This window comes from Rattus norvegicus, chromosome 1 (genome assembly GCF_036323735.1).
Source record: "Rattus norvegicus strain BN/NHsdMcwi chromosome 1, GRCr8, whole genome shotgun sequence".
NCBI lineage: Eukaryota > Metazoa > Chordata > Mammalia > Rodentia > Muridae > Rattus > Rattus norvegicus.
Window position 1 is genome coordinate 214,705,424 of NC_086019.1, and position 15,481 is coordinate 214,720,904.

The window sequence follows — 15,481 nt, forward strand, 5'->3', positions numbered from 1 at the left end:
TCAAAACAGCATTAATTCATGAAAGTTAATCTTTATTTTGATGTGCAGGAAATCAGCTCAATAGGGTTGGCTAATTCCTATGAGTTGTTATGTTAATTTAATAATGACAGGAAAGGCTTATCAGTTGCAAGAAGCAATCCTGAGATAAAGTCTCTTTCAGAGATTACCCATTTTAGTCCATGCAAAAAAGTGGGCCACCTCTAGAAAGGCCATCTGCTAGCCTTAGCTTTTCCTAGATGGCTCCTGACACATAATAATAATGATAGACTGTGTGGATAAAAAAAGGGAGTGGCAGATGAGTCTTTGTACTTGTCTGTATAAACTCGTCTCTCTGTATTAAGTCTGTGGTCACCCTATAGAGTCATATTCTGATGACGCTGTGATAGTAATTGTTAAGTCTTTTAAAAGGAGGTAAGGAAAGGAATACTGTTGGGGTTCATCTTGTGTGTTGTGTATTCAGTACCTGAATACTGTGCCCCAGACCAGAATGAAACCTAATATTAGGGCACTGTATTAACCAATGTACTGTAATGAATTCTCCCCATTAATATATGATTGGTCAATAAATGACAGGGACATATGACTGGGCAGAAAGATAGGAAGGAGGAGCTTAGAATCAAATGAGGGGTCTTAAAAGAGACCAGAAGGGAGGAAATAAAAAACAAGAAGAGGAGGATATTTCCATCAGATAGGCTGGATCAAGAGCATGTGGCCAAGAGAAGTTCACCCTGAGGACAGGGAGATAGAGTAGAAGTCAGAGAGACATTATATTGGCAAGTGATTGACATTTGGGTGGGTTTTAAGAGGTGGAAGGATTAAAATATCTCAGAACCTTCCCAGCATATGTTCCCAAAAGAAAGACACACTCAGACCCTTTTTTAGTACATCTTAAACAGCAGAAGAGCTGGTCCACTGCCTAACCTCCGTGTTGTTAATCCTGAGGTATTAATTATGTAACTCTATATAATTACATAGAATTTAATTCTATTTTCTATCTTAGGCACCCCAGACCCACTTATGGCACCCTCTGGGCCATACTTTCTTAGCCCAGAGCCTGGGGTGATCTCCTTGCTTTTCTACCCCATTAAAGCTTCTCTCTTTCCTTTGTCCACACACTCTGCTCAGCATGGCCTATCTCCTTCCTTTTCTCCTTCTGGTCCCAAGCCTGGGAAAGCCTAAAATCCTGCCTCTGTTTTTCCTCTCCAGCTAGAAGCTATTGGTATCTTGATTTAATAGTCAGAACCAACTTGGGGCAGTATCCCAAAGATGCATGCAGACACTTGTGCAAACAGTTTTTGGGAACATAATTAGCATTTGTAATACAGCAGCTACATGTGAGGGCCATACCTATTCCAACCACCATACTTTCCATTGCAAAAAATACAATCACCTTGTCTTTGGTGAATCAGTTGCTAACCCCTGGCATCTGCCACCTCAGGAGTCCAATTAAACATATTTTATTTAATTCATCTAATTAACCAACAGCATCTCCAACCCTATTATCTGGCAAAAGAAAAAGTATGACAACAAAACTCTACAAATGAGCTGGTGCCCCTCTCACAAACTTGTGTTTTTAAGGATTAATGATGGACATACCTTTAGGGCCTTACCATGGTGGAGTATTTGGTTTTAAAAAGAATTGCTGCTCTACCATTTCAAATAAATAAATGAGCATATTATATTTATGTATACATGTACATATACATCTATGTATATATACATATATATTGGATTTATTTTAATGATTTACAGGATGCTATCAAGCTAATCCAACAATGACTAGCTGTGCATGGAAAGTCCAAGAATCTACTTGTTGCTCACTCCTAAAACCTGGTCTTCTGTATATTCTGAAATCCCAAAGAATTAGTCTCCAATTCCAAGAATAGTTGTGCTAGCAATGTGAGGGCAAGCAGACAAAAAGCAAAAGCTTTCTTCTTCTATGCTCTTTTGTAGGTTTCTAGCAGAAGGTATAGCCCAGATTAAAAGTGTCTTCTTTCCTCAAGATACAAATCAAAGATATGTGTCTTCCTACTTCAAAGGTCTAGACTACAAACGGATTCACCCACTTCAAAACTAGCAAAAGTAATCTCTCACAGGTTCGCTTATCATTTATGAATTGTAGTTCATTACAGATGTAGTCAAGTAGAGAATAACTATCACATAAGGACAGGCAGGAAGAAAAAATATTTATTCTGCATTCCTTGGTACTATCATTTTGTTTTGTATGTTTTGTTTTGTTTTGTTTTTCCTACCAAAAAACTTAAACTCTGCATATAGCACTTAACTATAAAATAGTATAATTTTTTTCTATTAGGATAAAATATCCAATTATTTGAATATACTTTAATATTAAAGGTTTAATCATAATATGAAGAGATATATAATATCTCTTCCAATTAATTAGTGAAATACAGAATTTGCAGTTAAACACAATTTATTATAAGAAGTGAATCCTTTTCAATGTACCAGAAGCTCTTGTTACACTTATGTCTGATTTTATAAAATTATTTGTTTAGCTCAAGTTTATGCAGAAATCAGTCCCCTCGGTTTTATCTGACAGTCGTCCTTGTCGTCCTGACCCATAAATTCAAAGAGGAGTACACACTGTCATATGTAGACTAAAGGAAATGCATTTCTTATGTCCTTATTCCTGTTCATTATCTTCACAGATTTCCATTACACAGAATCAGAAAGAAAGCTCATACCTTGTGAGTATAAGGAAGAAGAAAATTGGTACAGACATTGCCAGCTGGAGGTGGTGCCAGTTTTGAAATTGAAAAGCCAGGCCTGCCAATATCATGCTTCCAAAGCTACCAGCACAAGGTGCAATCACTGACATCATGGCTAGAAATTTATGGCTTGTCCATTCAAACACTGAAAGAAAAAGTTATATTAACTCCAAAGGGTTTTGCAAGGTCAAAACCAAAGTTTGAACAATGTTCCATTTCAAAATCTTTGACTTACTGAGCAAGTTACTATTTACTAGAATGGGTTCAAAAGTCATTCCTGCCAGGAATCTTAATGAGCAATAAATGAAGAAGTTGGAAGCAAAACCTACACAGGTTTCAGTGATGGCCATTTGTAATAAAGCACATTTTAAAACGAACTTCCTCCCAAACCTGAGAAAAAGGGAGAAATTAGATTATGAGAAGAATTCAGTTTGCTTGAAACTTCAAGACAGCTATAATTCTAAATAATAAGGAATTGTAAATAACAGAGAGTGCATGAACTCAAAAGATTATTTTCATTTTTATAAATACATAAACAATATTTTTCTTAATTCCTAACCAGCAATTTTATTAACTCATGTCATCTAATAAAATACTATGTTGGTATTATAATATATCATAAATTATATACCACATAATGTACTTAGCATATTTAATATTGATTTGTTTCTTTGATAAGACAAGATACTTCTTAAAAGCTACTTAAGGGAGAAAAGACATATTTTGTAGAATACCATCAGATACACAGTGAATAAAGCATGGAAATTGTGTTGTATGGTGCCATTGAGCATGAGATAGATGACTCATTCAGAGGCTAAACTAATAAATGGTTATCATACCACATTTCAAATAGGTATTTCCCACAATATGTATGTAAGCAACCCAATTCCCATAAGAAAACTCCATTGCCAAATGTTCTGTGTCCTCCCAAAACACCTTCATTAGCTAAAGTACAAAGTTTTCAAACACATGAACTTTTGGTGGACAGGTGAGCATAGTACAAAACACATATAGTCCTTGTAAAATTAGGTTTCTAAGCCAGCACTTAGATGTTTAGTACTGCAGAGATTGTGGCTAAAATAATATCAATGGAATAGTTGATGTGTGCCTTTGCAAAAGCTATGTGTGCTGAATTTGAACATATTGACCTTGAAATTCCGATTCCACTTTGCAGTGTAGGCTATAAGGCAATCATGATGCAGGGCAAGAGACTTCTAGAAAGTTTCAGAGACATGAGCAACACTGAGAATGAGGAACAAGGAAGGGTGATTAAAAACAGGAAAACAAAATTTTGAGTTCCTCAGAACACTAAAAATGCAATACTTTCTGTAAAATTGAACAAATCATTTGTACAGACGTTATAGGAGCAACTGTGCTGACAAATGGGAACTGGAAAACTTACATGTTATTTGTAGCTTTCATCAACTTATATCATAGCATCAATTATACATTATATCTCATGAGTACTGTGGTGGTTTGAATATGCTTGGACCGTAGGAAGTGGCACTATTAGGAGGTTTGGGCTTGTTAGAATAGATACAGCCTTGCTGGAGGAATGTATTTATAAATGCATTCTCTATGGGGTGTGATTTTAGGTTTTCAATGCTCAAGATCTTCCCATTGTGTAATAAAGTTTCCTCCTGGCTAACTGCAGAAGACATTCTCTTTCTGCATGTCTTTGGATCAATATATAGAACTCTCATTTCCTTCTCTAGCACCATGTCTATCTGGACACTTCCATGCTTCCTGCTATGATGATAAAGGATTCAATGTCTGAAACTGTAATCTAGTCACAATTAAATGCTGTCCTTTATAAGAATTGCCTTGGTCGTGGTGTCTCTTCACAGCAGTAAAACTCTAAGACGGAAGTTGGTACCAGGAGTGGGGTAATGCTATGACAGGCCTGACCATGCTTTTTTTAGAGGACTGTGAATTTGGGGATGTTGGATTTTGGAAATCAGTGGAACGTCCTAAGCTGTGTTAAATAGGCCTAGTAGGAATATGGAAGACATTGTTGCTGAGAATGATTTGAACTGTGAAAACCTGGCTCAAGGGATTTCAGAGGACAATAATGTTAGTGTGTTGCCTAGAGATTGTTTTCTCATATTTTAGTGGAAAATGTGGGTGGTTTTTGCACTGGTTCAAAGAGTCCACCTGAGGCTAAAGTAAAGAGATTTAGATTCATTGTATTAGCAAAGAAAATTCAAAAGACCCTGGTATAATTTCTGTTACTAAATTTCAAATTTATGAAGAGCATTTAGATGAAATACATAAGCTGAGAAAGAAAAAGTACAAAATGTATGATTCAAGTATTAAACAGGCACCAAGAAGTGGAATGGAGTTGAATTTTGAGTTTAAGAAAATAAAATGATTAAAGGATGTGTGATGCCAGGGTAAAATTCCACCCACCTAAGCATATAGTTTATGTGTTTCAGGTTGAATAAGGCACTATTAGGAGGTATGGTCTTGTTGGAGTGTTGTGGCCTTGTTGTAGGAAGTATGTCCTGTGGGTGTAGGCTTTGAGGCCTCAATGCTAAGATCCACTCAGTGTGAAAGAGAGCCTCTTTCTGGCTGCCTGCAGAAGATAATATCTTTCTGCCTGTCTTTGGATCAAGATATAGAATTCTTAGCTCCTTCTCTAGCATCATGTCTTCCTGTACACTGGCATGCTTCCTGCCATGATAATAATGGACTGAACCTCTGAACTGTCAGCCATCCACAAATAAATGTCCTGTATAAGAGTTTCCTTGGTTATGGTGTCTCTTAACAGCCAAGAAACCCTAGCTTAGATAAGTACTTTTATAATATACACATCTCATATTAATATGACTCAATTTAGATTAGAGAAGAATGCATAAATAAATGATTATATTAGGTAAAACGATTAAATGGCAGGTATTATAGAGGTTGGTTGGCTTAAATATTATGTAGTGCTGTAAATTAAATTTGGTATATTCTCACAGGAAATAGTCATTTATAAAATTGATAAATGTACTGATGCTTTAGATGGCAAGCCTTTGGTGGTAGCCTTGTTTCTTTCCAAAAGAAGAATCACTAAAAACAGAAAATCTGGAATTGAGTTTTCCATTATTCATGTACACACTTCTTGATTGATTTTGTTGTTAAAATTTAGTACTCTGGGACTTGAGTGACTTCATTAACCTGTTTTAAGAAAGGAAATGGAAACATTTGAAATGTAAGTAAAGAAATATATCTAATAAAAATTTTAAAAAAGCATTTTCTGTTTTATGCCTTTTTGTAGACAAACTCTATTTTGTATTGTATGGGTGTATCAAAAAACCTATGGCCTATTGCTTAAACTGGAAATAGGGGTTGGACATACAAAAGAGAGAAAAGATTTGGGTATATAGCCAGGGCTTAGAGATTGACCCTGGAAAGTATGAGGAGATCTATAAATGGTATCTGAGCAGATGTAAACAGGCATGTGGAAGAATGTAGGTTAAAATAAATGAGTTATCTTTAGTTATGGTGTAGTCATAAAAGAGCATAAGCACAGCTTTCTGGCCAAGGAATTCGTAAATATATTTTGAGTCTGCATCTTATTTTGGGACCATGGGGCTAGAAGGAAGAATGAGACCCCAACTTCAAAAGTTTCTAATGTCTCTGTTTCATTTTATCATACTATCTAAAGTTTTGACACATTTTTCCAAGAATGTCATTAAATGTATTACCCCATCTTTGAGATTGTCATTTTCTGTGGCACTACTCAAAGAAGAAACTAATATTCCTCTATGGTAGCATTATGTGACATTATTTTTAAAGATAATAACAAATGTCTAGTCACTTTAGGTACGGAACTGAAAAGAGACTAAAGAAAATATACAACAAAAATCTAAGTTGTTGAACCAATGAGTTTTATTGTGCTAATCAAATGAATATGGATGAAAAATTCCTTAAAGAAGTAACATGACTCAAAGACAGCCCCATCACCAAACCCATCCCTCATGAGAGCTAGCTCATGAAAACTGGAAACATACCGGAAAACTGGAAACATTATCTACCTGGTTCGCAAATAGTCCAACAGGTTAATGGATGGCCTTTGCTATTAACACAACTAGTTTGAGCCTCTTCCTATGAAGAATTCTGTCTTTTCCAGAGTGTTCAGCGAATGTAAACTCTTTCTAGGCAGATCAACTTGTCTGACAGTGTCTCTGAGAAATGCATACTACTTATACATGCATGGAAAAGAAGGGGACTAATTAATCTGATCAATTTCAGAGTCTTCTTTAAGTTATTTGATTGTTTATCTCCTGGGTTTCCCTGAAGGATGAATGTTTCTCCTTCACTAGAACATCTGTTTCATCTCCCTATAAATAACTTATCTCAAAATATGTGATTGGTTCAGCTCTGTTACAACATATATTGTTTATAGGAGTGTCCATATAAGAGAGAAGAAAACTGAAGCAAATTGATTTGCAGAAATTATTTGTTAATTTAAAGAAAATATTATCAAGCACAAGATGCCAATTCTTATTCCACAATTAGTCGCTACAGTATTTATTTGCCTAATTACATATTATGGAATCTATAACTGTCAGAAAGATGTGCCAGCAGAAAAAAGCATAGAAATGAGAGGTATAACTTCTAAAAGTTTGGTTCTGCAAGAAGCTGAGAAAATTCACTTCAAAAAGTGAGGTTAAAATCAAGGCTTTATTTTCTAAGCACTCAAGCGGGTTCTGAACCATGTCTTTAAAGGGATACTGTACAGCATTGTTAAAGGATGAAAAACCACAAAGCAAGAGTGGAGCAGGGGAGTTGTAGCATTGTCTACTTATATTTTGACACAAAAGGTTGTGAAAAGGAATTTCCATTAAGGTTTTGTCACTGATTGGAGCCAGCCAGTCACAGGAAGGGAGTTTATAGAGCTTAGCAGGTCCTTGACTCAGAGTTTGGATGGTCATACCTCATTCTGGACATCTGGCCCACAACTCAAAATGATTAGGGGACCAATGAGTCAACAAGCTGCATATACTTAATTAGGTCATGACAGGCAAACAGTTATATACACTTATGACTTGGGTATCTTAGTTTAGATAACAGGCAACTCTTCACATTCTTTTCTAATTTACAGATTAACAGACAAACAAGAAACATCTGGTGAAACAGGATAGAAATTGGTTTCTGGCCTGAAAACATGAACTTAGTTTGACCCTGGCAACAAGATGGAGAAGTTATTCCTGAGATGGCTGGACTCAGACAACTGTCACCTTCAACCAACACATTCCCAATGACACATGATCATATATCCCACAGGCATCAAAAAACATACTTCTTGTAGTGACAAGCAACTAAAATACCTTATTTTTTCACTTGGAATCACATCTACTCAATTCAATGTTCTGGAGGAAGGGGTCAAAGTGCCTTGATGAAGAACATTTTTTATAATAAAAAATATGAATATGGGGAAATTAATGATATGACATTACTTAATCTTGATTCCATAGTTAACTTTTTCTCTGTTTCTAAACTGTCTTGTGCACCTGCCTCTTGAACACATGTTCATAGATTTTCTTATTGGTTCAGTGGAAGAACTAGAACAGTATAAGGTACAATCATCTTCAATGAGTCACAGCTGCTAAAAGTACATGGAGTGGACAGGAGAACCCTAAATACACTCACCTGTCTGATAGAGGTCCATTTACAATACCTCCTATAAATGCACCAATCATAAATGAAAATTTAGTGACAGAATTCAGTACCTGAGATTCACACACCAGGTCCCACTAGAAAAAAAAAAAAAGAAAATGGCCAACTCAGAGATTATAGCTACTCAGTATCATTTGCTGTAAGTCTTCACCATAACCTCTGGTTTAACCTTGAAGTCCTATCTTTCTCTTCAACATTTCTTTTGGATACAATAATATTTCTACTATCAGCTAAAGTTACATCTTTCTAAGGACATTCAGCTAACTCCTTGTAGCTTAGGTTAATGATTTGTAAAATGTGCTAAACTAGACCATAAAGTACAGTCATTTGAGATATTTAAAGCATTTTCTAGAATACACATATCAGTGTATAAACTCTCACATTCTTCCCCCAGGTATAGATAGAGCCTAGAAATGACTGCATTCTCTTTCCCCACCCCTTATTTCTTTCTTTTCTTTTCTTATTTTGCTAAAAGTGAGTATTTAACCAAGTAGGACAGTGTTCTAACAATGAGAAACATTCAAGCCTGTTATAGAGGTAAATATATATTCTTTTTTTTTTTTTGGCAATGATGAGATTGTACCCTGCATTACTCTAACTTCGAGTAATAGCTTTAGATGACCTCATGATTTTATTTAATCACCCAGTTCTTTTTAAATTTTAAATAAAGACTGAATAACACTGTCTTTTTATAACACATTTAAGAAAGCACGTAAGTATTTTCATAAAATAAGTAGTACATTCACTAAGGAGATTTAGGTTGAAGAGACACCAAAGAGAGCATTGAGTTCAGTTCTTAACATACACATAGTGGCTCACAAACTGCTGCAATTTCAGTTTCCTGGGCTAAAACACCCTACCTATTTTTACTTCTTTGTGCATCAAGCACACATGTGGTACTCATACATATATTCTAGAAAACACTGATAAATAAATGAATAATAAACAGTGTTCATCCTTAGAATAAAATACTAGAAGAATGAGAAATGTTTCACAGTTAATATATCAGTAATCAATGTTGGCTAACAGTTGAAGACTGAGCTAAATGAATATCCATTATTTCTGCTATAGGTAAAGCCACATCATTACTTCATTTTGGGGAATGACTTACCTCAGTCACAGTGGTAGAATGAAAGTTACTCCTGTCATATACCCAGCCATCCACACAGGGCTCAGTGTCTGCTTCTGTGACACTGGAGAAAGTATCATTCAAATCAAGAAGATGCCACTGTGGTTGGGCAAAACGACGACACTTATCTAGTCTCAGGTGGGAGTCCAAGGGGATGGAGATCTTCAGGAGTTTATCTTGGTTCAGGATTCTGCTGTGATTATCAGAGACAGTGACATTGTCGAGGATCGGGACCCAGCAGCGATGACTGGGAATGGCTGCAGTAAAGTTCTCAATTGTACTATGAGGTACCACACTAACATTGATTAAAAAAACAAAAGCCATCTGAAGGATCTGGAATCGCCCTAGGCTTCCTACTTGATTCAGGAGTTCCTGAAAGGCCATTGAAGCTGAATAAATATCTCCAATGAGACACAAATAATACTTTCATGTAAATTAGTACAAAGTATTTAAAAAGAACATATATTTCACAAAGACACCATAACAGGGTTGATCCTGTGCTGTTTGCCCCTCATTACTTCTCCATTGCAGTCAGAGAACCATTACCTTCTAGGGAGCTAAGGATTCGGCATGGAGCTTCTTGTTTTAAAGTCACCAAGCATATTACTTATGTTTTTATTTCTGCAGTAGGATTTGTTAAAGATTTATTTTTAAAGGAATTTTGCTTACACAATCCCCATGGTTAAATATGGACATTGATCTTCAAATCTCAGAAAATAATAAGAGTTAATCTATTACATATTATGTACTACAGAAGGTGTAATATAAAGGACTTCAAAGTGAACCAGTCTCATCTCTGCCCAAGCTAAGACTGTCCCACAGGCGTCCAAATCCAAAATCAGTCTGGAGAGACCTGGTCTCCCAGGAGCACTGTCACTCCTAAGCACACAGGTGAGAGGCCATTTCTGCTCCGTTAATTTTCCAAAGAAAGACCCACCGGGAGCTCACAGGGCACAGGAACCTTGGAGCAGCCTGGGACAGGAACTTTCCCGTCTCCGTCTGCACCAAGAGCTAAGGCTGCCCCTCAGCTCTCTCAACTCAAAGCCTGCCCAGAGAGAGCTGGTGTCCCTGGAATGCTCTGATTCTTAAGATCACAGGCTCACAGGCACAGAGAAGGGACAAACTCCAGCCAGAAACATCAAGACCAACCAACATTAGAGATAACCAGATGGCAAGAGGTAAGTGCAAGAACCTAAGCAACAGAAACCCAGACTATTTGGCATCATCAAAACCCAGTTCTCCGACCACAGCAAATACCGGATACCCAAACACACAGGAAAAGCAAGAGTTGTATTTAAAATCATGTCTCTGATGTTGATAAAGGACTTTAAGAAGGACATAAATAATCCTTTAAAGAAATACAGAAGAACATATGTAAACAAGTAGAAGACCTGAAAGAGGAAACACAAAAAATTCCTTAAAAACAGTTACAGGAAAACACAACCAAACAGGTAAAGGAATTGAAAATCCTAAAATCTAAAAATGGAAATAGAAAGAATAAAGAAATCACAAGGGGAAACAACACTGGAGATAGAAAACCTAGGGGAAGGATCAGGAGTCATAGATGCAAGCATCACCAACAAAACATGAGAGATTGAAGAAAGAATATCATGGACAAAAGATGCCGTTGAAAACATTGACATGATAGTAAAAGAAAATGCAAATTGCAAAAAGCTCCTAACACAAAATATCCAGGAAACCCAGGACACAATGAAAAGTCCAGATTATAGGTATAGAAGAGACTGAAGCTTCCCAAATTAAAGGGCCAGTAAATATCTTCAACAAAATTATAAAAGAAAAGTTCCTAACCTAAAGAAAGAGATGTCCATAAACATACAAGAAGCCTACAGAACTCAAATAGATTGGACCAAAAAGGAATTTATCCATCACATAAGAGTTGTGATGGTTTGCATATGCTTGGCCCAGGGAGTGGCACTCTGAGAAGGTATGGCCTTGTTGTAGGAAGTGTGTCACTGTGGGAGTGGCCTTGCACATGTCTTCCTGGTTGCCTGCAGATGTTCAATCTATTCCTGGCTTCCTTTGTGAGAGGATGTAGAACTCAGCTCCTCCATGCCTGCCTGGATGCTGCCATGCTCCTGCCTTGATGATAATGGACTGAACTTCTGAATCTGTAAGCCAACCCCAATTAACTGTTGTCCTTTATAAAACTTGTATTGATCATGGTGTATGTTCACAGCAATAAAATCCTAACTAAGACATTAGTCAAAACACAAAATGCACAAACTAAAGAAAGAATATCAAAAGCAGTAAGGGGAAAAAGCCAAGTAACATATAAAGGCGAACCTATCAGAATTACACCAGACTTCTCAACAGAGACTATGAAAGCCAGACGATCCTGGGCAGGTTTTATACAGACCCTAAAAGAACACAAATGCCAGCCCAGGTTACTAGATCCAGACAAACTCTCAATTATCATACATGGAGAAACCAGGATACTTCATGACAGAACCAAATTTACACAATATCTTTACACAGATCCAGCCTTACGAAGGATAATAGATGGAAAACTCCAACACAAGGAGGGAAATTACAACCTAGAAAAAGCAAGAAAGTAATCTCTTTGCAACAAATCAAAAATAAGAGAGCCACACAAATATAATTCTACCTCTAACAACAAAAATATCAGGAAACAACACTCACTATTTCTCTTAACATCAATGGACTCAATTCCCCAATAAAAACATAGACTAATAGACTGGATATGTAAAGAGGACCCAGGATTTTTCTGCACACAGAAAACACACCTCAGGCCAAAATTGGGATACAGCTCAAGGGAAGGTCCCAAGACCTGACACAATTACTGAGGCTATGGGGCATTCATAAATTGGGACCTATCATGACAGCTGTCCAAAAGACCCAACAAGCAGCTCAGAGTCAGATCCAGATATTTGCACCCAACCAATGAAGAGAAGCTTATGACCCCTCTGGTTGAATTAGGGAAAAGCTGGATGCCCTGTCTTTTCTTCTTTACAATTTCTCTCTTGTCCCCCACCACAATTTTTCTTTCAAATTTCATGTGTGTGCTATTTTTTAATCATTTTTCTTTATTGAATATTTTTATGTACATTTCAAATGTTATCCCCTTTCCTAGTATCCCGTACATAACCCCCCTATCCCATCCCTTCCCCCTTCTTCTATGAGTGTGTTCCCCCACCCGAAAACCCATCCCACCCTGCATTCCTCTATTCTGGGGCGGGGATGTCCAGCCTAGGCAGGGCTGAGGGTTTCTCTTCTCATTGGAGCCCAACAAGGCCATCCTCTGCTACATAGCAGCTGGAGCAATGGGTCTGTTAATGTGTACTCTTTGAATGGTGGTTTAGTCCGTGGGAGCTCTGGTTGTTTGGTATCATTGTTCTTATGAGGTTGCAAACTACTTCAGCTCCTTCAATCTTTCTTTAACTCCTCCAATGGGGACTGCATTCTCAGTTCAATGGTTGGCTGTGAGCATTCACCTCTGTATTTGTCATACTCGGGCAGAGCCTCTCAGGAGAAAACTATATCAGACTCCTTTCAGCATGCACTTCGCGGCATCAGCAATATTGTCTTGGTTTGGTGGCTGTATGTATATGGGTTGGATCCAGAGGTGGGGCAAGCTCTGAGTAGCCATTCCTTTAGTCTCTGCTCCACAGGTGTTTCCTTCAGGAAATGTTCCCTGGTGCCAATGTGTTCAAGGATCCTTCTCACTTTCTCTTCAACTAGATTCAGCGTATCTGCTTTTATGTGAAGGTCATTGATCTACTTGGACTTGAGCTTTATACAGGGTGATAAAAAAACTGTATGGTAGAGAAGAGACTGCACTCTGCACACATCCAGACGCCAGAGGAAAACACCAAACTCCATCTGGAACCCTGGTGCACGGAGGCTCCTGGAAAGAGCGGCGCAGATCTTCCCGGTTGCTGCCGCCGCAGAGAGCACTTAGGCAGTACCCCACGAGCAAACTTGAGCCTCGGAACCACAGGTAAGACCAACATTTCTGCTGCAAGAAACCTGCCTGGTGAACTCAGGACACACAGAGGCAAAATTCCTCTAGGACCGGGCACTTCCTGTGTTTACCGGAAGTCCCACACCCGCGGATTCCGGCCCACAGCAGCTCTCTGCTCCCAAACCCCGTGGGAGAGAGACCTCACCACCTGGTCAGGTGGGCACTCCTGAGGCTGCAGAGCGGAAGAGACCACCAACACTGCCCACCCCTGCCCACATCCCTGGCCCAAGAGGAAACTGTATAAGGCCTCTGGGTTCCCGTAGGGGAGGGCCCAGGAGCGGCAGGACCCTGCAACTGAGACACTGCCGGAACATGAAGGAAACAGACCGGATAAACAGTTCTCTGCACCCAAATCCCGTGGGAGGGAGAGCTAAACCTTCAGAGAGGCAGACACGCCTGGGAAACCAGAAGAGACTGCACTCTGCACACACATCTCAAACACCAGAGGAAAACACCAAACGCCATCTGGAAACCTAGTGCACAGAAGCTCCCAAAAAGGGCGGCGCAGATCTTCCTGGTTGCTGCCGCCGCAGAGAGCTCGTGGGCAGCACCCCGTGAGCAAACTTGAGCCTCGGGACCACAGGTAAGACCAACATTTCTGCTGCAACTGACCTGCCTGGTGAATTCAAGACACAGGCCCACAGGAACAGCTGAAGACCTGTAGAGAGGAAAAACTACACACCCGAAAGCAGAACACTCTGTCCCTATAACTGGCTGAAAGAAAACAGGAAAACAGGTCTACAGCACTCCTGACACACAGGCTTATAGGACAGTCTAGCCACTGTCAGAAATAGCAGAACAAAGTAACACTAGAGATAATCTGATGTCAAGAGGCAAGCACAGGAATCAAAGCAACAGAAACCAAAACTACATGGCATCATCGGAGCCCAATTCTCCCACCAAAATAAACATGGAATATCCAAACACACCAGAAAAGCAAGATCTAGTTTCAAAATCATATTTGATCATGATGCTGGAGGACTTCAAGAAAGACGTGAAGAACTCCCTTAGAGAACAAGTAGAAGCCTACAGAGAGGAAGCACAAAAATCCCTGAAAGAATTCCAGGAAAACACAATCAAACAGTTGAAGGAATTAAAAATGGAAATAGAAGCAATCAAGAAAGAACAAACGGAAACAATCCTGGATATAGAAAACCAAAAGAAAAGACAAGGAGCTGTAGATACAAGCTTCAAAAACAGAATACAAGAGATGGAAGAGAGTATCTCAGAAGCAGAAGATTCCATAGAAATCATTGACTCAACTGTCAAAGATAATGTAAAGCAGAAAAAGCTACTGGTCCAAAACATACAGGAAATCCAGGACTCAATGAGAAGATCAAACCTAAGGATAATAGGTATAGAAGAGAGTGAAGACTCCCAGCTCAAAGGACCAGTAAATATCTTCAACAAAATCATAGAAGAAAACTTCCCTAACCTAAAAAAAGAGATACCCATAGGCATACAAGAAGCCTACAGAACTCCAAATAGATTGGACCAGAAAAGAAACACCTCCCGTCACATGATAGTCAAAACACCAAACGCACAAAATAAAGAAAGAATATTAAAAGCAGTAAGGGAAAAAGTCAAGTAACATATAAAGGCAGACCTATCAAAATCACACCAGACTTCTCGCCAGAAACTATGAAGGCCAGAAGATCCTGGACTGATGTCATACAGACCCTAAGAGAACACAAATGCCAGCCCAGGTTACTGTATCCTGCAAAACTCTCAATTAACATAGATGGAGAAACCAAGATATTCCATGACAAAACCAAATTTACACAATATCTTTCTACAAATCCAGCACTACAAAGGATAATAAATGGTAAAGCCCAACATAAGGAGGCAAGCTATACCCTAGAAGTAGCAAGAAAATAATCATCTTGGCAACAAAACAAAGAGAAGAAAAGCACACAAACATAAACTCACATCCAAATATTAATATAACGGGAA

The 15,481-nt window shown here is 38.4% G+C and overlaps 1 protein-coding gene across 6 annotated transcripts in view; it reads right to left on the reverse strand.

The window, feature by feature from the left end:
• The window catches only part of Ust5r (integral membrane transport protein UST5r), a 75,853-nt gene extending 65,252 nt beyond the window's left edge, over window positions 1-10,601 (reverse strand). The window contains exons 1-4 of one of the 6 annotated variants that reach the window (NM_134380.2): window positions 9,508-10,111; window positions 8,370-8,473; window positions 2,965-3,119; window positions 2,706-2,874 (exon numbers count right to left, since the gene is read on the reverse strand). In NM_134380.2, the coding sequence (NP_599207.2) occupies window positions 2,706-2,874; window positions 2,965-3,119; window positions 8,370-8,473; window positions 9,508-9,909 (830 nt within the window). In that variant the 5' untranslated portion in view covers window positions 9,910-10,111. Of the gene's footprint in view, window positions 1-2,705; window positions 2,875-2,964; window positions 3,120-8,369; window positions 8,474-9,507 lie in introns of all 6 variants that reach the window. The other 5 variants (XM_039089572.2, XM_063276288.1, XM_039089501.2 and 2 more) reach the window with 5 other exon arrangements.
• Between the last annotated feature and the right edge of the window lie 4,880 nt (window positions 10,602-15,481).